The following is a 22,938-nucleotide window of genomic DNA, read 5'->3' on the forward strand; positions in this document are numbered from 1 at the left end:
CTACAAGTACGAGCAGCCCGTCTCTTCTCCGTCACTGACGGCTGCTATGATCACATGCCCTTCATTATCAAGGGCAAAACAGACTGGCAACCCAGACTCCGCGAAGCCGCTCTGCCAGTTTCAAAAATGGCGTCCTTCAGACCTCTTCTACGTCGCAGAGGAAGTGACGTATTAGTAATCACCTACAGTTTCCATAGAAACCACGTCGCGTCCCGGAAGTTGCCGGTAATATCATCTATTTACAGGTTTCTAGAGAAGCTGAGACATGCCGGCGGTGTCTTCGGAAGGTGAGATGTGCGATGGGTGGAGAACCACAAGTGCCAGCGTGTCCACAACATATCCCATCCCCTTCTTTGCTGGAGTAGGTGTTAATCAATGACTGATTTCCCCAAAAGTGGGAGAAAAAGTAAAACAGGTTTTTCACTTTTTTTTCCCTTTGAAGTTATAATTGTTTAACATCACTATTTTGATACATTATCTGTATCAATTATGGGGTCAGTGATTGGGGTACACGGGGACTTTTGTATGCTATGGTTATTAAAGTGGATGTTTCACCCCAGAAATCCCTTTAAATATGAAACCCGCTGGACATAGGCTGGATATGAGCGCTGAGTGTCTCTCCCAGTAATATAGGCTGGATGTGAGCTCTGTGTGTCTCCCAGTAATATAGGCTGGATGTGAGGTCTGTGTGTCTCTCCCAGTAATATAGGCTGGATGTGAGGTCTGTGTGTCTCTCCCAGTAATATAGGCTGGATGTGAGCTCTGTGTGTCTCTCCCAGTAATATAGGCTGGATGTGAGCTCTGTGTGTCTCTCCCAGTAATATAGGCTGGATGTGAGGTCTGTGTGTCTCTCCCAGTAATATAGGCTGGATGTGGGCTCTGTGTGTCTCTCCCAGTAATATAGGCTGGATGTGAGCTCTGTGTGTCTCTCCCAGTAATATAGGCTGGATGTGAGCTCTGTGTGTCTCCCAGTAATATAGGCTGGATGTGAGGTCTGTGTGTCTCTCCCAGTAATATAGGCTGGATGTGAGCTCTGTGTGTCTCCCAGTAATATAGGCTGGATGTGAGGTCTGTGTGTCTCCCAGTAATATAGGCTGGATGTGAGGTCTCTGTGTCTCTCCCAGTAATATAGGCTGGATGTGAGGTCTGTGTGTCTCTCCCAGTAATATAGGCTGGATGTGAGGTCTGTGTGTCTCTCCCAGTAATATAGGCTGGATGTGAGCTCTGTGTGTCCGTCCCAGTAATATAGGCTAGATGTGAGCTCTGTGTGTCTCTCCCAGTATTATAGGCTGGATGTGAGGTCTGTGTGTCTCCCAGTAATATAGGCTGGATGTGAGCTCTGTGTGTCTCTCCCAGTAATATAGGCTGGATGTGAGGCCTGTGTGTCTCTCCCAGTAATATAAGCTGGATGTGAGGTCTGTGTGTCTCTCCCAGTAATGTAAGCTGGATGTGACCTCTGTGTGTCTCTCCCAGTAATATAGGCTGGATGTGAGGTCTGTGTGTCTCCCAGTAATATAGGCTGGATGTGAGCTCTGTGTGTCTCTCCCAGTATTATAGGCTGGATGTGAGCTCTGTGTGTCTCTCCCAGTAATATAGGCTGGATGTGAGGTCTGTGTGTCTCTGCCAGTAATATAGGCTGGATGTGAGCTCTGTGTGTCTCCCAGTAATATAGGCTGGATGTGAGGTCTGTGTGTCTCTCCCAGTAATATAGGCTGGATGTGAGATCTGTGTGTCTCTCCCAGTAATATAGGCTGGATGTGAGGTCTGTGTGTCTCCCAGTAATATAGGCTGGATGTGAGCTCTGTGTGTCTCTCCCAGTAATATAGGCTGGATGTGAGCTCTGTGTGTCTCTCCCAGTAATATAGGCTGGATGTGAGGTCTGTGTGTCTCTCCCAGTAATATAGGCTGGATGTGAGCTCTGTGTGTCTCTCCCAGTAATATAGGCTGGATGTGAGCTCTGTGTGTCTCTCCCAGTATTATAGGCTGGATGTGAGGTCTGTGTGTCTCCCAGTAATATAGGCTGGATGTGAGGTCTGTGTGTCTCTCCCAGTAATATAGGCTGGATGTGAGGTCTGTGTGTCTCTCCCAGTAATATAGGCTGGATGTGAGGTCTGTGTGTCTCTCCCAGTAATATAGGCTGGATGTGAGGTCTGTGTGTCTCTCCCAGTAATATAGACTGGATGTGAGCTCTGTGTGTCTCTCCCAGTAATATAGGCTGGATATGAGCTCTGTGTGTCCCTCAGTAATATAGGCTGGATGTGAGGTCTGTGTGTCTCTCCCAGTAATATAGGCTGGATATGAGCGCTGAGTGTCTCTCCCAGTAATATAGGCTGGATATGAGCTCTGTATGTCCCTCAGTAATATAGGCTGGATGTGAGGTCTGTGTGTCTCTCCCAGTAATATAGGCTGGATGTGAGGTCTGTGTGTCTCTCGCAGTAATATAGGCTGGATGTGAGGTCTGTGTGTCTCTCCCAGTAATATAGGCTGGATGTGAGGTCTGTGTGTCTCTCCCAGTAATATAGGCTGGATGTGAGGTCTGTGTGTCTCTCCCAGTAATATAGGCTGGATGTGAGCTCTGTGTGTCCCTCCCAGTAATATAGGCTGGATGTGAGCTCTGTGTGTCCCTCCCAGTAATATATGCTGGATGTGAGGTCTGTGTGTCTCTCCTAGTAATATAGGCTGGATGTGAGGTCTGTTTGTTTGTCTCAGTAATATAGGCTAGATGTGATGTCTGTGTGTCTCTCCCAGTAATATAGGCTGGATGTGAGCTCTGTGTGTCTCTCCCAGTAATATAGGCTGGATGTGAGCTCCGTGTGTCTCTCCCAGTAATATAGGCTGGATGTGAGCTCCGTGTGTCTCTCCCAGTAATATAGGCTGGATGTGAGCTCCGTGTGTCTCTCCCAGTAATATAGGCTGGATGTGAGCTCTGTGTGTGTCTCCCAGTAATATAGGCTGGATGTGAGCTCTGTGTGTCCCTCCCAGTAATATAGGCTGGATGTGAGCTCTGTGTGTCCCTCCCAGTAATATAGGCTGGATGTGAGGTCTGTGTGTCTCTCCTAGTAATATAGGCTGGATGTGAGGTCTGTTTGTTTGTCTCAGTAATATAGGCTGGATGTGAGGTCTGTGTGTCTCCCAGTAATATAGGCTGGATGTGAACTCTGTGTGTCTCTCAGTAATATAGGCTGGATGTGAGGTCTGTGTGTCTCTCTCAGTAATATAGGCAGGATGTGAGGTCTGTGTGTCTCTCCCAGTAATATAGGCTGGATGTGAGCTCCGTGTGTCTCTCCCAGTAATATAGGCTGGATGTGAGGTCTGTGTGTCTCTCTCAGTAATATAGGCAGGATGTGAGGTCTGTGTGTCTCTCCCAGTAATATAGGCTGGATGTGAGCTCCGTGTGTCTCTCCCAGTAATATAGGCTGGATGTGAGGTCATTGTGCGGCGCTGTTCCATGTCCAGTCCAAAGCAGCAGCCAGGTATATTGATGACTATCCCAATATTGTAATTGTCCATAACCCCTGTGTTTGTTGATGTGACTGGTCGCTGTAGCCGCGCTGCAGAAGAAGAGGGATTACAGCAACATCCATGAGGCGGTGAGGTGCGGACATGTCGAAGAGCTGGCCACCATCGTGAAGAACGGGACCAGTGTGAATGACGTGGATCCGGTCCATAAGTTTACACCCTTGCACTGGGCTGCACATTCTGGGAGTCTGGAGGTAACTTTCCACTATCCACCCTGTGCTGTGTTTCCTACATACTGTGGGGAGTAGACCTAATAATAAAAATGCTTAATGACTAGATTCAAGACTCTTATAGAGTGGGCGCATTCCTTCCTCACTGCCACCAGGGGGAGCTCACTGCATGCAGGTTTACTATTGAGTAGTATTGAGCTCCCTCTAGTGGTGACTGCAGGAAGCCAGAATTATTATTATTATTATTATTATTATTATTATTATTAATAATAATATTATGCAAATGATTTTATAGCTCTGTATCAGAATAAAACAGACTTGCACCTGATAAAGATTTATTAAGAAATTAATAGGAATATATACGTAAACCAATTTAGAACAGATAAGATCACTCTGTCTTTATGATCATGTTAATCTTCAGTTTGTCTGTGATCTTGCAGTGTCTTCACTGGTTACTGTGGCATGGAGCGGACATCACTAACGTGACCCCCAGAGGATGGACGGCAGCTCATTTATCTGCTATTAAAGGACAAGATGCCTGTATGCAGGTATGTACATATTTATCCATCTATCCCTCTATCCATCCATCCCTCTCTCTATCTATCTATCCCTCTCTCTATCCATCCCTCTATCTATCTATCTATCCCTCTATCTATCTATCTATCTATCTATCTATCTATCTATCTATCCCTCTATCTATCTATCATGCATTGCATTTTCTATAGTCACACCTTGTTCTCAATCACAGGCCTTGATTCTCAGTGGAGCAAACCTCTCGGCTAAAGATGACCGGCAGTGCACCCCAGCACACCTGGCCTCTGCCCATGGGCACTCATTCACTTTACAGACCATTCTGCGCAGTGGAGCGGTAAGCACAACCGTCTAATGTACTGAGGATGTATAAATCTAGGTTTATGTAATTATTTTATATTGTTAAGTTTCTATTCATTGCAGGATACAGGCAGCGCAGATATTAAAGGATGGACTCCAGTTCATTATGCTGCATTTCATGGCCGACTCGGCTGTCTACAGCTTCTTCTGCGGTGGGGGGCTTCTGTGGAAGCAATCAATCATGATGGAAACTCACCAGGTAGACGTAGTATCAGATTCATGTTTACATTAAAATATTGCCCCTATGTACAAGAATATAACTACTATAATACTGCCTCTATGTACAGGAATATAACTACTATAATACTGCCCCTATGTACAAGAATATAACTACTATAATACTGCCCCTATGTACAAGAATATAACTACTATAATACTGCCCCTATGTACAAGAATATAACTACTATAATACTGCCCCTATGTACAAGAATATAACTACTATAATACTGCCCCCTATGTACAAGAATATAACTACTATAATACTGCTCCTATGTACAAGAATATAACTACTATAATACTGCCCCTATGTACAAGAATATAACTACTATAATACTGCCCCTATGTACAAGAATATAACTACTATAATACTGCCCCCTATGTACAAGAATATAACTACTATAATACTGCCCCCTATGTACAAGAATATAACTACTATAATACTGCTCCTATGTACAAGAATATAACTACTATAATACTGCTCCTATGTACAAGAATATAACTACTATAATACTGCCCCTATGTACAATAATATAACTACTATAATACTGCTCCTATGTACAAGAATATAACTACTATAATACTGCTCCTATGTACAAGAATATAGCTACTATAATACTGCCCCCTATGTACAAGAATATAACTACTATAATACTGCCCCTATGTACAAGAATATAACTACTATAATACTGCCCCTATGTACAAGAATATAACTACTATAATACTGCCCCTATGTACAAGAATATAACTACTATAATACTGCTCCTATGTACAAGAATATAACTACTATAATACTGCCCCTATGTACAATAATATAACTACTATAATACTGCTCCTATGTACAAGAATATAACTACTATAATACTGCCCCTATGTACAAGAATATAACTACTATAATACTGCTCCTATGTACAAGAATATAACTACTATAATACTGCCCCTATGTACAAGAATATAACTACTATAATACTGCCCCTATGTACAAGAATATAACTACTATAATACTGCCCCTATGTACAAGAATATAACTACTATAATACTGCCTCCTATGTACAAGAATATAACTACTATAATACTGCCTCCTATGTACAAGAATATAACTACTATAATACTGCCCCTATATACAAGAATATAACTACTATAATACTGTCCCTATGTACAAGAATATAACTACTATAATACTGCCCCTATGTACAAGAATATAACTACTATAATACTGCCCCTATGTACAAGAATATAACTACTATAATACTGCCCCTATGTACAAGAATATAACTACTATAATACTGCCCCCTATGTACAAGAATATAACTACTATAATACTGCCTCCTATGTACAAGAATAACTACTATAATACTGCTCCTATGTACAAGAATATAACTACTATAATACTGCTCCTATGTACAAGAATATAACTACTATAATACTGTCCCTATGTACAAGAATATAACTACTATAATACTGCCCCTATGTACAAGAATATAACTACTATAATACTGCCCCTATATACAAGAATATAACTACTATAATACTGCCCCTATGTACAAGAATATAACTACTATAATACTGCCCCTATGTACAAGAATATAACTACTATAATACTGCCCCCTATGTACAAGAATATAACTACTATAATACTGCCTCCTATGTACAAGAATAACTACTATAATACTGCTCCTATGTACAAGAATATAACTACTATAATACTGCTCCTATGTACAAGAATATAACTACTATAATACTGCTCCTATGTACAAGAATATAACTACTATAATACTGCTCCTATGTACAAGAATATAACTACTATAATACTGCTCCTATGTACAAGAATATAACTACTATAATACTGCTCCTATGTACAAGAATATAACTACTATAATACTGCTCCTATGTACAAGAATATAACTACTATAATACTGCTCCTATGTACAAGAATATAACTACTATAATACTGCCCCTATGTACAAGAATATAACTACTATAATACTGCCCCTATGTACAAGAATATAACTACTATAATACTGCCCCTATGTACAAGAATATAACTACTATAATACTGCCCCTATGTACAAGAATATAACTACTATAATACTGCCTCCTATGTACAAGAATATAACTACTATAATACTGCTCCTATGTACAAGAATATAACTACTATAATACTGCTCCTATGTACAAGAATATAACTACTATAATACTGCTCCTATGTACAAGAATATAACTACTATAATACTGCTCCTATGTACAAGAATATAACTACTATAATACTGCTCCTATGTACAAGAATATAACTACTATAATACTGCCCCTATGTACAAGAATATAACTACTATAATACTGCCCCTATGTACAAGAATATAACTACTATAATACTGCCTCCTATGTACAAGAATATAACTACTATAATACTGCCTCCTCTGTACAAGAATATAACTACTATAATACTGCTCCTATGTACAAGAATATAACTACTATAATACTGCTCCTATGTACAAGAATATAACTACTATAATACTGCCCCTATGTACAAGAATATAACTACTATAATACTGCCCCTATGTACAAGAATATAACTACTATAATACTGCCTCCTATGTACAAGAATATAACTACTATAATACTGCCTCCTCTGTACAAGAATATAACTACTATAATACTGCCCCTATGTACAAGAATATAACTACTATAATACTGCTCCTATGTACAAGAATATAACTATTATAATACTGCCCTCTATGTACAAGAATATAACTACTATAATACTGCCCCTATGTACAAGAATATAACTACTATAATACTGCCTCCTATGTACAAGAATATAACTACTATAATACTGCCGCCATGGACCAGATAATATAATCTAAATTGGAAACATTAAGTTAGAAATGATTCTCTCTATTGTGTGTCTGTTTATTCTATTTTATACATTTGTGCTGTATACATTACAGGATATTTTTTGTCTGTTATAAGTGCATTTATCCGCCATGGAGGGACATCTGCATTGCTTAAAATTTGTGCTCAGTAAACTCCCCAGCCTCACCCGTGCGCTGGAGGCAAGAAACAGTAAGGGAGACAACCCAAAGGACCTGGCGAGAAGATTTTATAAGGAGAGAATCATTCAGTATATAGACTGTGTAGAGTATGAGAGGGATCATCCTGAAGAGATGGAGAGTGAGTATAGATCAGATTTTTTTTTTTTTTTTTAAACCATTGATTTGTATGAAATTAAAGTTGTGTTGTGTTGGTATAGAGCTATTCCTGCTCCCTTAACGTAGTCATACATGTAGATGACCACCACTAGAGGGAGCTCACTGCACACAAATCCATACATCTCTCATAGGGTTCAGCGTAGTATGTGTGGTCAGTGAGCTCCCCCTAGTGGCAGCTGCAGGCAGTCACAATGTGTGGTCAGCGTGCTCCCCCTAGTGGCAGCTCCAGGTAGTCAGAATGTGTGGCAGTGAGCTCCCTCTAGTGGCAGCTGCAGGCAGTCAGAATGTGTGGTCAGTGAGATCCCTCTAGTGGCAGCTCCAGGCAGTCAGAATGTGTGGTCAGTGTGCTCCCTCTAGTGGCAGTTCCAGGCAGTCAGAATGTGTGGTCAGTGAGCTCCCTCTAGTAGCAGTTCCAGGCAGTCAGAATATGTGGCAGTGAGCTCCCCCTAGTGGCAGCTCCAGGCAGTCAGAATGTGTGGTCAGTGAGCTCCCTCTAGTGGCAGCTCCAGGCAGTCAGAATGTGTGGTCAGTGAGCTTCCTCTAGTGGCAGTTCCAGGCAGTCAGAATGTGTGGTCAGTGAGCTCCCCCTAGTGGCAGCTCCAGGCAGTCAGAATGTGTGGTCAGTGAGCTCCCTCTAGTGGCAGCTGCAGGCAGTCAGAATGTGTGGTCAGTGAGCTCCCTCTAGTGGCAGCTGCAGGCACTCAGAATGTGTGGTCACTGAGCTCCCTCTAGTGGCAGCTCCAGGCAGTCAGAATGTGTGGCAGTGAGCTCCCTCTAGTGGCAGCTCCAGGCAGTCAGAATGTGTGGTCAGTGAGCTTCCTCTAGTGGCAGTTCCAGGCAGTCAGAATGTGTGGTCAGTGAGCTCCCCCTAGTGGCAGCTCCAGGCAGTCAGAATGTGTGGTCAGTGAGCTCCCTCTAGTGGCACACAGACACTGTTGTCTTTACTATGTTTTTTCTTGTCTCACTAGATTTGGCCTTCCCGGCTCACGTCGCTGCCTATAAAGGTGATTTAGTAACCCTTAGAAAACTGGTAGAGAGTGGAATAATTAACATTAACGAGCGAGATGATAAAGGCTCCACTCCTTTACACAAAGGTGAGAATCACAGAAAAGGGGCCAGGGCTGTCTATAAGGGGCGATCTCTGTGATGTGACCCGGCGTTGTGCTCCTCAGCCGCGGGCACCGGTCAGGTGGAGTGCATACAATGGCTGCTGGAGATGGGGGCGGACTACAACATCACCACCGAGGCCGGCGAGACCCCGAGAGACGTGGCAAAAAGGTAGCATGATAACCTCCCATGTGGTGTGTTGGATTCTGACCTGTTACACGTGCCGTTGTCATATTCCCCATGTGTCGGTGACAGGTCCGCACAACGGGCTGCTGTGAAGCTCTTGGGGGGCAGAACTGACGAAGATGACGAGGAGGAGGAGTTAAGTGAAGACGATCCCTTGTTTTTCGAGAGGCATGGCGTGGAAGGAAGCACCGACCAACAAGACGACGTTAACCTGAGCGCCAGCGAAAAGAAAAAGGCCCGCGGTATGTAAAAAAAAGGAGAATCCGCACCTCGGGAGTTCTTCTTACCGGCCCAGTGCCGACCTCAAAATAAAGGTCTCCAACCTGTGCCTCCCAGGGCATATTTGGGGTTGGTGAGAGACAGGTTGGAGACCAGTGGTCTAGTATTTTGGAACCATCAACTTCCTATGAATTTGGGAAGAGTTTCCATAGAATGGTAAGATATCAATTCTGTCTTTTGTTTTCCAGCGAGAGCCTACGACAAGGTGAAAGAACTCCAGAAGTTACTGGAGATCGCGAAAAGCAATTATAAGCATCTGGGCGGCATCCTGGAAGAAGAAAGCCAGAGGAAGAAGGAGCAGAAGGAAGCCGAGAAGTAAAGATTGAATATTAAAGGACGGGGACTCCAGTCTCACACATGATACAATACATACATGCAATTCAGATCCGGATCCCACCAGAGGGAGCTGCACGTGTCTGGGGCTCGGCTTGCATTGCTGCCAGTGGAGGGGTGTCCGAATACATAAGGGTGAAGGGAGGTGGTTGCAGGGTTCTGCTAAAGGCACCCAACCTCTTTAATAGGAGACTAGCTGAAGTACCCGGGCGTTGCCTGGGATAGTGACTGTCTCTCTCCCAGTCTCTGTCTATCTCTGTGTGTCTAGCTGTTCCTTTCCCTGTCTCTCTCTCCCTTGATCGATGTCTGTCTCTGGCTCTCTCTGTGTCTGTCTCTGTGTGTCTCTGTCTCTTTCTGCCTCTCTCTATCTGTCTCTCCACCAACATCTTATTACCTCACACATAAGCTTCTTATACTTACGGGTACTTTGCACACTACGACATCACAAGCCGATGCTTGCGATGTCGAGCGCGATAGTCCACGCCCCCATCGCACATACTATAGTGTTATATCTGACGTAGAGAACATTATCGCTACGCCAGCTTCACATGCACTCACCTGCCCTGCGATGTCGCTCTGGCTGGCGAACCGCCTCCTTATTAAGGGGGCGTGTCGTGCGACGTCACACGGCAGACGGCCAATAGAAGCGGAGGGGCGGAGATGAGTGGGATGTAAACATCCCGCCCACCTCCTTCCTTCCGCATAGCCGGCGTGAGCCGCAGGACGCAGGTAGGAGATGTTCCTCGCTCCTGCGGCTTCACACACAGCGATGTGTGCTGCCGCAGGGAAACGAGGAACTACATCGTAACATCGGTCCTTCCGAAATTATGGAAATGTCGGACCCTACACCGATGATACGATTTCGACGCTTTTGCGCTCGTTAATCGTATCAAAAACGATTTACACACTCTGATATCGACAGCGACGCCGGATGTGCGTCACTTTCGATTTGACCCCACCGACATCGCACCTGCGATATCGTAGTGTGCAAAGGGCCCCTAACAATTTTATTTTGTGCCTATAGCAACCGATCACCACTCCTATTAATAACTGTAGGTCGCAGCTCCATTCACTTTAATGGAGGCAGGCTTTTTGGATAGTAACTGTAAAGCGTGGGGTTAAATTTTCCCGTCAAAACATAGTCTATGACGTTCCCTGAGTCACATGTGGCATCTGCAAAATTTCGTGATTGTGAATGCAACAGTGCAGATTCCTTTAGTGGACACACAGACACACACACACACACACACCTTTATATATTAGAGAGGTAATTTAACAATGTACTGCAATGCTAAAGCAATCAAATCAGGTTCACGTCCCCTAAGGCAGGGATGGACCATTAATTTTCCCAAAGGGGCCACATGAGAGACCATGCCTGTTATGGAGGGTGCAACAAACCGGCCAAACTTAATTCTGCTCATTATTGTTTTATACAATTTGTATCTTGAACAGAATGAAGTCCGGTGACTCACGAACACGGCATCAACTCAAAGCCTTATAATTTACGTGTTTATAAATCATACTGCTCCTGTTAGGCAGTTCTTGTACCTTGATGAACAGCTCCCAAAACAATTATATCCTCTCACAGTTCCCCTATACACTATGACGTCTTCACACCGCCCCTCTATACAGTACAAGGTCCCCACACCGCCCTCCTGCACAGTACAAGGTCCCCACACCGCCCTCCTGCACAGTACAAGGTCCCCACACCGCCCTCCTACACAATACAATGTCCCCACACCGCCCCTCTACACAGTACAAGGTCCCCACACCGCCCTCCTGCACAGTACAAGATCACCACACCGCCCTCCTGCACAGTACAAGGTCCCCACACCGCCCTCCTGCACAGTACAAGGTCCCCACACCGCCCTCCTGCACAGTACAAGATCCCCACACCGCCCTCCTGCACAGTACAAGGTCACCACACCGCCCTCCTGCACAGTACAAGGTCCCTACACCGCCCTCCTGCACAGTACAATGTCCCCACACCGCCCTCCTGCACAGTACAATGTCCCCACACCGCCCTCCTACACAGTACAATGTCCCCACACCGCCCTCCTACACAGTACAATGTCCCCACACCGCCCTCCTGCACAATACAAGGTCCCCACACCGCCCTCCTGCACAGTACAAGGTCCCCACACCGCCCTCCTGCACAGTACAAGGTCCCCACACCGCCCTCCTGCACAGTACAAGGTCCCCACACCGCCCTCCTGCACAGTACAAGGTCCCCACACCGCCCTCCTGCACAGTACAAGGTCACCACACTGCCCTCCTGCACAGTACAATGTCCCCACACCGCCCTCCTGCACAATACAATGTCCCCACACCGCCCTCCTGCACAATACAATGTCCCCACACCGCCCTCCTGCACAATACAATGTCCCCACACCGCCCTCCTGCACAGTACAAGGTCCCCACACCGCCCTCCTGCACAGTACAAGGTCCCCCACACCGCCCTCCTGCACAGTACAAGGTTCCCACACCGCCCTCCTGCACAGTACAATGGCTCCACACCGCCCTCCTGCACAGTACAATGGCTCCACACCGCCCTCCTGCACAGTACAATGGCTCCACACCGCCCTCCTGCACAGTACAATGGCTCCACATCACCCTCCTACACAGTACGATGGCCCCTTACTGCCCCCCTATGCGGTTTGACATCGCCACAGAAGTCGCCACACAGCCCCCTACGCTGTGTGATGTTGATAAATGCCATAGAAACCAAACCCAAAAATCTATGGCAGAATTGGGAAGGGGGGGGGGTGGTGGTTCCCCATTTCATTGGACTTTATCTTTTTTTTTTATTTTCAGTACATTATATAGTATGATTTATTTAGTCTTCTTACTATATAATTGTCCCGCTCTACGACTATACTATATGCAGCCTGATTTCCTCCTTAGGGTGATCCGAGATTTGGAGGCGCAGCTGGAGTACGAGCGTCTGCGCCGGGAGAAGATGGAGGTCCAGCTGGATGAATACAGGGTGCAGATCTCTCAGCTCAACAGCTGCCTGCAGCAGATGAAACCTCCTTCTAGACCCAGCGTGAGTGGCTCATATACCCCAGTGTTATGGTCAGGAGACCACTGCAAATGATTTTGCAAAAATCCCATAAGAGGTAGAAAATAATGCACAAGAGTAGTTGGAAGCTTAGCTGACTACAATCTACTAACTGCACAACACAACTAGAAGTAGCGGTGGAGCGTTCCTAACCAAGCTAGACGCCTCGTCACCGCTGGAGAACTAACTAGCTTCAAAGATGGAATGAAGAATCCTGACTTGCCTCAGACCAACCAAAAAAGGATAGTAAAGCCTCCAACATGTAAAAACAGTGATGTAAGGAAAAAGACAGCACACAGATGGTTAATATAGGGTTAAGTAAAGTGTGGCCCTGCTAGCTAGATACAAAAAGGATAGAAAAGATTACTGGTTGCAGCCAGTGAAAACCCTGAAAAAATACCAACACCTGATAATCAAAAATGCCTTAAAGATCACACGATCCTCCTCCCACTATATCAGGAACTCTTGTGCAAATACCGTGTTTCTTCATCGTTCCTTACGGGAGACCCAGACCATGGGTGTATAGCTTCTGCCTCCGGAGGACACACAAAGTACTACACTCAAACGTGTAGCTCCTCCCTCCTAGCATATACACCCCCTGGTAGCCAGTCCTAGCCAGTTTCAATGCTTTGTGTTCAGGAGGTCACACACACACATGCATTCTCTGATTTTTGATTTTTGATTTTTTGGATTTCAAAGATTTGGAAGAAAAGCGGGTCCAGTCTGGACTCCCGGCATGTCCCTTCTCACCCCACTGTGTCGGCGGTGCTGTTAAGGTTGACTTTACAAGGTTGGAGCCTTCACATGCCGCGCTCCTTCACCATCCCCTGGGGCTCTGGCTTGAAGTGGGAGCCATCTCGGTTCTCACTGCTTTGCAGGAGACCGGTCTCCATCCGCAGCCCTGTTCAGGATCCTGCCGGACGGAGCGTTTAACCCCCCCCAGGGACCTGGCACCTGCGTCTCAAAAGCTAAGTATTGAGATGTTTTTACCACAGAAAGTGGTCGTTCCAGGGGCCCCTTGTACTTTATTTATTGGGGGGAGTGTGTTATGTAACTGGTAACATTTCCGGCCGGTTCTGCAGTTTTCACTGGAGAACCGCGCCGATGGTGCCTGCACGCTGGCCGCATGTTTAAATCTAGGCCCCGGCTTCGCCTGAGGCCTAGTTTCGGTTTCACTCCCCCTGCATGTCAGTCATGCAGAGGGACAGTGTGGCTCCGCCCAGCGGCTGTTCAGCACAGGGAGCGGACACTCCTCACTGAGGACAGATTCCCTCCCTGTATACCTCATTTGCCCGCTCTCAGAGTAGGCCTCGCCTCGCTCCGGTCGCCATTTTCTCAGCGTTCTCAATGTCTGCATAGGCACAGAGATACCACATTGTGACAAATGGGGGCCTGGGCTGGGGGACTGGAGGGCACAGAAATGTATGTTAAACGGTCTGGCAAGCCACAACCTCCAGTTGTGCAGCTGCTTATATTCTCTGTTTATATACTCTGCTGGGGGTCATTCTGGAGATGCATTCCCTCACAGAGCCCCCACTTCTGCAGCATGTCTCACATGAGAGCAAGGCTGCAAGGCTGTTCTTAGTACACACTGCATGTAGACTCGTACTGCCTGTACTGAGCACATAAACACAGTGGTCCCTCAGCCTGGAGGCTCGTCAGCGCCCCTCCAGCTGCTCCGGTGGTGCTGAGCATGCATTAGCCCCCTTCTTAGGGCGCTTCGGCTGCTACGGCTCGCTCAGCAAAGCTCTCAGAGGACTCTTCATCTCAGACCCCGTCCTCCTAAGATGGAGACGCAGGGTCCCCTGTCCTTCCCCGTCCCGCAGCTCTGATTCACGAGCTGACTCGCTGGACGAGGAGGATGTCTTTACTGGGGGCTCGGACGCTACTTAATGTACCATTGATCGGTCCGAAGGTGATGCAGATGCTAATGATTTGATTGCGTCCATTATATTTGTACTGGACGTCAATCCGCCTGTATCAGGGGAGTATCCCCCTCTGGCAGAAAGGCATCAGTATACCTTAAGAGAACAAGGAGTGTGTTCCTTAACCACTCCAGTTTTCAGGCCGCTGTGACAAGCCCAGAGCCTGTCCTGACAGACGCTCCCAAAGCGTGGTTCTGATGACTGTTTCCCCCTTCCACCAGAGGTGGTCAAGGAGTGGGCTTATTCACCAAGGTTGGTCCCTCCGGTGTCTAGTATTTCAGCCCTGATAGTTGTATCAGTGGCTGACGGCACCTCTCTAAGGTTCCCACTGTACATTAATTCTGTACTGGACCTCAATCCGCCAGTATCAGAGGAGCAACCCTCTCTGGCAAAAAGGCACCAGTTTACCTTGCCTAAGAGAACAAGGAGTGTGTTCCTTAACCGCTCCAGTTTTCAGGCCACTGTGACCAAGCCCAGGGTCTGCTCTGGCAAACGCTTTCCACTGATGACAGTTTTCCCCTTCCACCAGAGGTGGTCAAGGAGTGGGCTCATTCACCAAAGGTGGTCCCTCTGGTGTTTAGACTCTCAGCCCGGACGTTGTGTCAGTGGCTGATGGCTCCTCACTTACGGTTTTGCTGTCCGCCAGGTTGTCCTTCTGGCCAAATCTGTATGGAGGCGGTAGGGGCCTCGTTCTCCCCAGCTTTTGCAGCAGTGCGGCTTTCAAAGCCATCTCTGCTTTCTCTTGAGGAGATGCATTCCCTCACAGGGACCCTTTGCCCGAAATGGTTGCCTTAACTTCCAGACTTCAGTCTTTTCATCCTATGCCATGTCCGCCATGCTGGAGACTCTCACCGCACTGCGGTGGCCTCGGCTAATTTCCTCGCTATCCGCAGGCTCCGGTGGCTTCGGAAGCGAAAGGCGGATGCTTCTAAAGAAGTTCCTTGCTGGGCTCCCTTGTGCTGGGACAACTGGATGAAATTATTAAGGAAGCTCTTGGCGGGAAGAGTTTTCTTCCATGCCATAAACCTAAACCAGGAAACCTGTCCAGGGCAGGAATCAGTCGAGGTTTCGTTCTTTTTGTTCCTCCATCTGATCGTTCTCTAAGCCCTCGGCCTCGTCCACTGACTCAGCCAAGGATCGTAAACCCAAATGGCGCACGAGAAGACCGCAGGAGATGCTGCCACTAAGTCAGCCTCCTCCTGGCTATCTAACCACGCCAGCAACGTCCTTGGTCGGTGGCAGGCTCTCCCACTTTGGCGACGTATGGTTTTAACACGTCTCCGATCAGTGGGTGCGAGATACCATCTCCCACGGCTACAGGATAGAACTCTATCCAGCCCGCCAAACAGATTTTTTCTGTCAACTCCCCCCTGCTCCAAGGCCGCCGCCTTCTCACAGGCTGTGGCATTCTTGCAGGCCACTGGAGTGATTGTACCGGTTCCCGACTGGGAACGGTTCTGAGATTTCTGCTTAAATCTATTCCTAGTACCCGAGGAGGGCGGTGCCTTCTGACCTGGATCTCAAGCTTCTCAAGCATGTTCAGGTGCGGCAGTTTCGCATAGAGTCTCTGCGATCAATCAATGACCCAAGGAGATTCCCTAGCCTCCATCGACATCAGAGATGCCTATCTGCATGTGCCAATCGCAGTTTCACACCAGCGTTGGCTACGTTTTGCAATCAGAGTGGTCCAATTCGTGGCTCTTCCCTTGGGGTTAGCCACGGCCCCTCGAGTATTCTCAAGGTCGGGGCAGCTGTGATTGCGGTCCTGCACCTCTAGGGGTTGGCAGTGATCCTTTTGTCCTGGACAGCCTTCTGGTCTGGGCTTCATCCAGTGCAGACTGTTAGCGGAGTGCCTCGCTCACTCTCGCCATTCTAACCAATTCGGGTGGTTTGTCATTCTGTCCAAGTCCACTCTGACTTCGACCCAGAAGTTCACATACTCAGGGACGCAATTCGGGACTCTGTCGGCACTTGTGAAGCTGCCCTTATTCAAACAGCAGTCCCTCCGCTGGCGGTCGACGTCGTTCCATCAGGCACCTAATACAGGTGCTGGATCAGATGGTGGTGTCAATGGAAGAGATTCCTTTGTCCAGTTCCATCTGCGTCCTCTGCGGCTGGATATTTTCCGCTGTTGGAACAAGCGGACTTCCTCCTTCCACGGGGCGGTGGCTTCGCCACAGACCAGGGGCTCGTTTCAGTGGTGGCTTCGTCCCCTCTGTCTCAGGGACGCTCCTTCCTGGCTCCGTTCCGGGTGATCCTCACCAAGATGCTAGTCTATCCGGCTGGGGAGCAGTATATCTCCACCATGGAGCGCAGGGCACTTGGACTCTGTCCGAATCAGCCCTCTGGATCAATGTGCTGGAAATCAGAGCTGTGTTTCTAGCTCTCTAAGCCTTTCACCATCTGTTGGCGGCCAGGCACATTCGAGTCCAGTCAGACAACGCTACAGGGTTTGCCTACATCAACCTCCAGGGCGGGACACTCAGCCGCCTGGCAATGTTGGAGGTTCATCGCATTCTTCAGTGGACGGAGGACTTCTAGTCCACCATATCCACAGCCCACATCCCAGACGTGGAAAACTGGGAGGCTGATTGTCTCAGCCGTCAAACCGTGGCTCCACGATCCTCAGGTTTTTGCGGCAGACGCACTGGTTCAAGTTTGTTCCCAGCTTCGTCTGCCTAACGTGTTTCACCCTCTAGTTCTTGCCCAGAGTCCTGCGCAAGATCAGAAAGGAGGGCCGTCGGGTCATTCTCATTACTCCAGACTGACCCAGGCAAGTTTGGTACCCTGACCTGCTCCGTCTGTCCGTAGAGGTGCCATAGCATCTCCCGGACTGTCCAGACCTTCTCTCACGAGGATGCGGCTCTCAGATTGACGGCGTGGCGTTTGAGTCATGGATCTTGTCGACTTCTGGTATCCCTCCTGAAGTCATCTCCACTCTGACTCGAGCTCGGAAGTATCCTTTGGCCTTTTGGCCTTGCCGACCCTCCTGTCCTTTCTACAGTCCGGTCTGCAGCTAGGACTATCCCTCAATTCCCTTAAGGGACAGGTCTCGGCTCTATCAGTGTTGTGCCAGCGGCGTATCGCCCGGCTGGCCCAGGTGCGCTCCTTCATGCAGGGCGTATCTCACATCATTCCGCCTTACCAGCGGCCCTTGGAGCCCTGGGACCTTGATTCGGTCCTCACGGCTTCCGGAAACCCCCCTTTGAGCCTCTTAGGGAGGTTTCTTAGTTTAGTCTTTCACAGAAGGTGGTCTTTCTAGTGGCCATAACTTCCCTCAAGAGAGTCTCTGTTTTGGCTGCACTCTCTTCGGAGTCCTCCCTTCATCAAGTCAAGGTGGTTCTCCGTCCGACTCCGGACTTTCTCCCTAAGGTGGTTGCTGTTCCACCTTATCCGGGGCATTTTCCCTGCCTTCCTTTTGTCCGGCTCCTGTTCATCGCCTTGAAAGGGCGTTGCATACTCTGGATCTGGTGCGGGCGCTCCGGATCTATGTGTCTCGCACCGCTGATCTTAGGCGGTGCACCTCTTTTTTGTGCTGACTGCTGGTCAGCGTAAGGGCCTTTCGGTTTTTAAGCCGACCCTGGCTCGTTGGTTTAGGTCGGCCAATTCCGATACCTACCAGGGTACTCAAGTGCCTCTCCCGCCGGGGATCAAGGCACACTTGACCAGGGCTGTCGGTGCCTCTTAGGCTTTCAGGCCCAGGCTACGGCTCAGCAAGTCTGTCAGGCTGCCACTTGGACTAGCCTGCATACCTTTTCGAAGCACTACCTAGTGCATGCTCATGCTTCGGCAGATGCGAGCTTGGGCAGACGCATCCTTCAGGCGGCTGTCGCCCATTTGTGAAGTTAGGTTTCGCCTACTTCTCAGTTTTTCTATTTATTCCCACCCATGGACTGCTTTAGAACGTCCCATGGTCTGGGTCTCCCATAAGGAACGATGAAGAAAAAGAGAATTTTGTTACTTACCGTAAATTCTTTTTCTTATAGTTCCGACATGGGAGACCCAGCACCCTCCCTGTTGCCTGTCGGCAGGTTTCTTGTTCCATGTGTTATCACTGGCTGTTGTTGTAGACAGAGGTTCCGGTTGTTCCGGGTTTTGCTCTGTCTCTACTTGTGGGTGGATGTCCTCCTTCAGCTTTTGCACTAAACTGGCTAGGACTGGCTACCAGGGGGTGTATATGCTAGGAGGGAGGAGCTACACGTTTGAGTGTAGTACTTTGTGTGTCCTCCGGAGGCAGAAGCTATACACCCATGGTCTGGGTCTCCCATGTCGGAACTATAAGAAAAAGAATTTACGGTAAGTAACAAAATTCTCTTTTTTTCCAAAAATAAGCCCTCCCCCAAACATAAGCCCTAGCAGGGATTTTCAGCATTTTCGGAGCAAGGCTTAAATATAAGCCCTCCCCCGAAAATAAACCCTCATCGCTGATCAATAATGAAGTGTCCGTGCAGCTAAAAAAGTTAGATACTGCAGGACACTTCATTATAGACAGCGGCACCCGGCAATTACACTCACCCGACACTGAGCGGTAGGACCTGCAGTGATCGCACCCCCTACAAATCAGCTCACACACACACACGCACACCAGATCGCACACATAATCAGATCGCACACACAAACATCGTATCACACGCAAACATCAAATCACACACAAACATCAGATCGCACACACATCGGATCGCACACACATCGGATCACATACACACTCACCTCATCCAGCGACACCGATCTCTTCTCGCCGGGAGAATCCTGAGAGGCAGTGCGGTGCAGCGCGACGAACAGGACCTGCGGCCGGACACGTGACTTGCTTCATTCCCTGCTGCCGTAAGTGCTGGATGTGATGTGATGTGTGTGTGATCTGCTGTGTGTGTCTGCAATCGGCTGTACGTATCTGTGTTCGGCTGTGTGTATCTGTGATCGGCTGTGTGTATCTGTGATCGGCTGTGTGTATCTGCGAGCGGATGTGTGTGCCTGCGATCGGCTGTGTGTGCCTGCGATTGGCTGTGTGTGCCTGCGATCGGATGTGTGTATCTGTGATGGCTGTGTGTGCTTGCGATCTGCTGTGTGTGATCTGCTATGTATATCTGCGATCTGCTGTGTGTGTGTGTAATCGGCTGTGTGTGCCTGTGATCGGATGTGTGTATCTGTGATCGGCTGTGTGTGCCTGTGATCGGCTGTGTGTGCTTGCGATCTGCTATGTATATCTGCAATCTGCTGTGTGTGTGTGTGATCTGCTGAGTGTGTGTGTGATCTGTGTGTGCCTGTGATCGGCTGTGTGTGCTCTGCTATGTATATCTGCGATCTGTTGTGTGTGTGTGCCTGTGATCGGATGTGTGTATCTGTGATCGGCTGTGTGTGCCTGCGATCGGCTGTGTGTATCTGTGATCGGCTGTGTGTATCTGTGATCGGCTGTGTGTATCTGTGATCGGCTGTGTGTATCTGATCGGCTGTGTGTATCTGTGATGGCTGTGTGTGCTTGCGATCTGCTGTGTGTGATCTGCTATGTATATCTGCGATCTGCTGTGTGTGTGTGATCTGCTGTGTGTGTGCCTGTGATCGGATGTGTGTGTCTGTGATCGGATGTGTGTGTCTGTGATCGGATGTGTGTGTCTGTGATCGGATGTGTGTGTCTGATCGGCTGTGTGTGCCTGTGATCGGATGTGTGTATCTGTGATCGGCTGTGTGTGCCTGCGATCGGATGTGTGTATCTGTGATCGGCTGTGTGTGCCTGTGATCAGCTGTGTGTACCTGTGATCGGATGTGTGTATCTGTGATCGGCTGTGTGTGTGTGTGCCTGCGATCGGATGTGTTTATCTGTGATGGCTGTGTGTGCTTGCGATCTGCTGTGTGTGATCTGCTATGTATATCTGCGATCTGCTGTGTGTGTGTGTGTGTGTGTGTGCCTGTGATCGGATGTGTGTATCTGCGATTGGCTGTGTGTGCCTGTGATCGGCTGTGTGTGCCTGTGATCGGATGTGTGTATCTGTGATCGGATGTGTGTGATCTGCTATGTATATCTGCGATCTGCTGTGTGTGTGTGTGTTCTCCTGTGATCGGCTGTGTGTGCCTGTGATCGGCTGTGTGTGCTTGTGATCGGCTGTGTGTGCCTGTGATCGGCTGTGTGTGCCTGTGATCGGCTGTGTATCTGTGATCGGCTGTGTGTATCTGTGATCGGCTGTGTGTATCTGTGATCGGCTGTGTGTGCTTGCGATCTGCTGTGTGTGATCTGCTATGTATATCTGCAATCTGCTGTGTGTGTGTGTAATCGACTGTGTGTGCCTGTGATCGGATGTGTGTATCTGTGATCGACTGTGTGTGCCTGTGATCGGCTGTGTGTATCTGTGATGGCTGTGTGTGCTTGCGATCTGCTGTGTGTGATCTGCTATGTATATCTGCGATCTGTTCTGTGTGTGTAATCGGCTGTGTGTGCCTGTGATCGGATGTGTGTATCTGTCATCGGATGTGTGTGCCTGTGATCGGATGTGTGTGCCTGTGATCGGATGTGTGTGCCTGTGATCGGCTGTGTGTGCCTGCGATCGGATGTGTGTATCTGTGATCGGATGTGTGTGCCTGTGATCGGCTGTGTGTGCTTGTGTGTGCCTGTGATCGGCTGTGTGTGCCTGTGATCGGATGTGTGTGCCTGTGATCGGATGTGTGTATCTGTGATGGCTGTGTGTGCCTGTGATCGGCTGTGTGTGCCTGTGATCGGCTGTGTGTGCTTGCGATCTGCTATGTATATCTGCAATCTGCTGTGTGTGTGTGATCTGCTGTGTGTGTGTGTGATCGGCTGTGTGTGCCTGCGATCGGATGTGTGTATCTGTGATCGGCTGTGTGTGCCTATGATCGGCGGTGTGTGCCTGTCATCGGCTGTGTGTGCCTGTGATCGGATGTGTGTATCTGTGATCGGATGTGTGTGCCTGCGATCGGCTGTGTGTGCCTGCGATCGGCTGTGTGTGCCTGCGATCGGCTGTGTGTGCCTGCGATCGGATGTGTTTATCTGTGATGGCTGTGTGTGCCTGTGATAGGATGTGTGTATCTGCAATCTGCTATGTATATCTGCGATCTGCTGTGTGTGTGTGTGCCTGTGATCGGCTGTGTGTATCTGTGATCGGCTGTGTGTGCCTGTGATCGGATGTGTGTATCTGTGATCGGCTGTGTGTGCCTGCGATCGGCTGTGTGTATCTGTGATGGCTGTGTGTGCTTGCGATCTGCTGTGTGTGATCTGCTATGTAGATCTGCGATCTGCTGTGTGTGTGTGTGATCTGCTGTGTGTGCTTGCGATCTGCTGTGTGTGATCTGCTATGTATATCTGCGATCTGCTGTGTGTGTGAGCCTGTGATCGGATGTGTGTGTCTGTGATCGGCTGTGTGTATCTGTGATCGGATGTGTGTGCCTGTGATCGGATGTGTGTATCTGTGATCGGCTGTGTGTGCCTGTGATCGGCTGTGTGTGCCTGTGATCGGCTGTGTGTGCCTGTGATCGGCTGTGTGTGCCTGTGATCGGCTGTGTGTATCTGTGATCGGCTGTGTGTATCTGTGATCGGATGTGTGTATCTGTGATCGGATGTGTGTATCTGCGATCGGATGTGTGTATCTGTGATGGCTGTGTGTGCTTGCGATCTGCTGTGTGTGATCTGCTATGTATATCTGCGATCTGCTGTGTGTGTGTGTGATCTGCTGTGTGTGTGCCTGTGATCGGATGTGTGTATCTGTGATCGGCTGTGTGTGCCTGTGATCGGCTGTGTGTATCTGTGATCGGCTGTGTGTATCTGTGATCGGCTGTGTGTATCTGTGATCGGCTGTGTGTATCTGTGATCGGATGTGTGTATCTGTGATCGGCTGTGTGTATCTGTGATCGGATGTGTGTATCTGTGATCGGATGTGTGTGCCTATGATCGGATGTGTGTATCTGCGATCGGCTGTGTGTATCTGTGATGGCTGTGTGTGCTTGCGATCTGCTGTGTGTGATCTGCTATGTATATCTGCGATCTGCTGTGTGTGTGTGTGTGATCTGCTGTGTGTGTGCCTGTGATCGGCTGTGTG

The 22,938-nt window shown here is 48.3% G+C and overlaps 1 protein-coding gene across 1 annotated transcript in view; it reads left to right on the top strand.

Moving 5' to 3' along the window:
- Window positions 1–212: 212 nt before the first annotated feature.
- The window catches only part of ANKRD42 (ankyrin repeat domain 42), a 39,960-nt gene continuing 17,234 nt past the window's right edge, over window positions 213–22,938 (top strand). The window contains exons 1-11 of the mRNA XM_075334700.1: window positions 213–287; window positions 3,547–3,713; window positions 4,130–4,237; window positions 4,438–4,557; window positions 4,644–4,779; window positions 7,767–7,967; window positions 8,974–9,099; window positions 9,178–9,283; window positions 9,368–9,540; window positions 9,766–9,892; window positions 12,815–12,956. Of these exons, the coding sequence (XP_075190815.1) occupies window positions 266–287; window positions 3,547–3,713; window positions 4,130–4,237; window positions 4,438–4,557; window positions 4,644–4,779; window positions 7,767–7,967; window positions 8,974–9,099; window positions 9,178–9,283; window positions 9,368–9,540; window positions 9,766–9,892; window positions 12,815–12,956 (1,428 nt within the window). The 5' untranslated portion in view covers window positions 213–265. The remainder of the gene's footprint in view (window positions 288–3,546; window positions 3,714–4,129; window positions 4,238–4,437; window positions 4,558–4,643; window positions 4,780–7,766; window positions 7,968–8,973; window positions 9,100–9,177; window positions 9,284–9,367; window positions 9,541–9,765; window positions 9,893–12,814; window positions 12,957–22,938) is intronic.

Source organism: Anomaloglossus baeobatrachus, chromosome 2, assembly GCF_048569485.1.
Source record: "Anomaloglossus baeobatrachus isolate aAnoBae1 chromosome 2, aAnoBae1.hap1, whole genome shotgun sequence".
NCBI lineage: Eukaryota > Metazoa > Chordata > Amphibia > Anura > Aromobatidae > Anomaloglossus > Anomaloglossus baeobatrachus.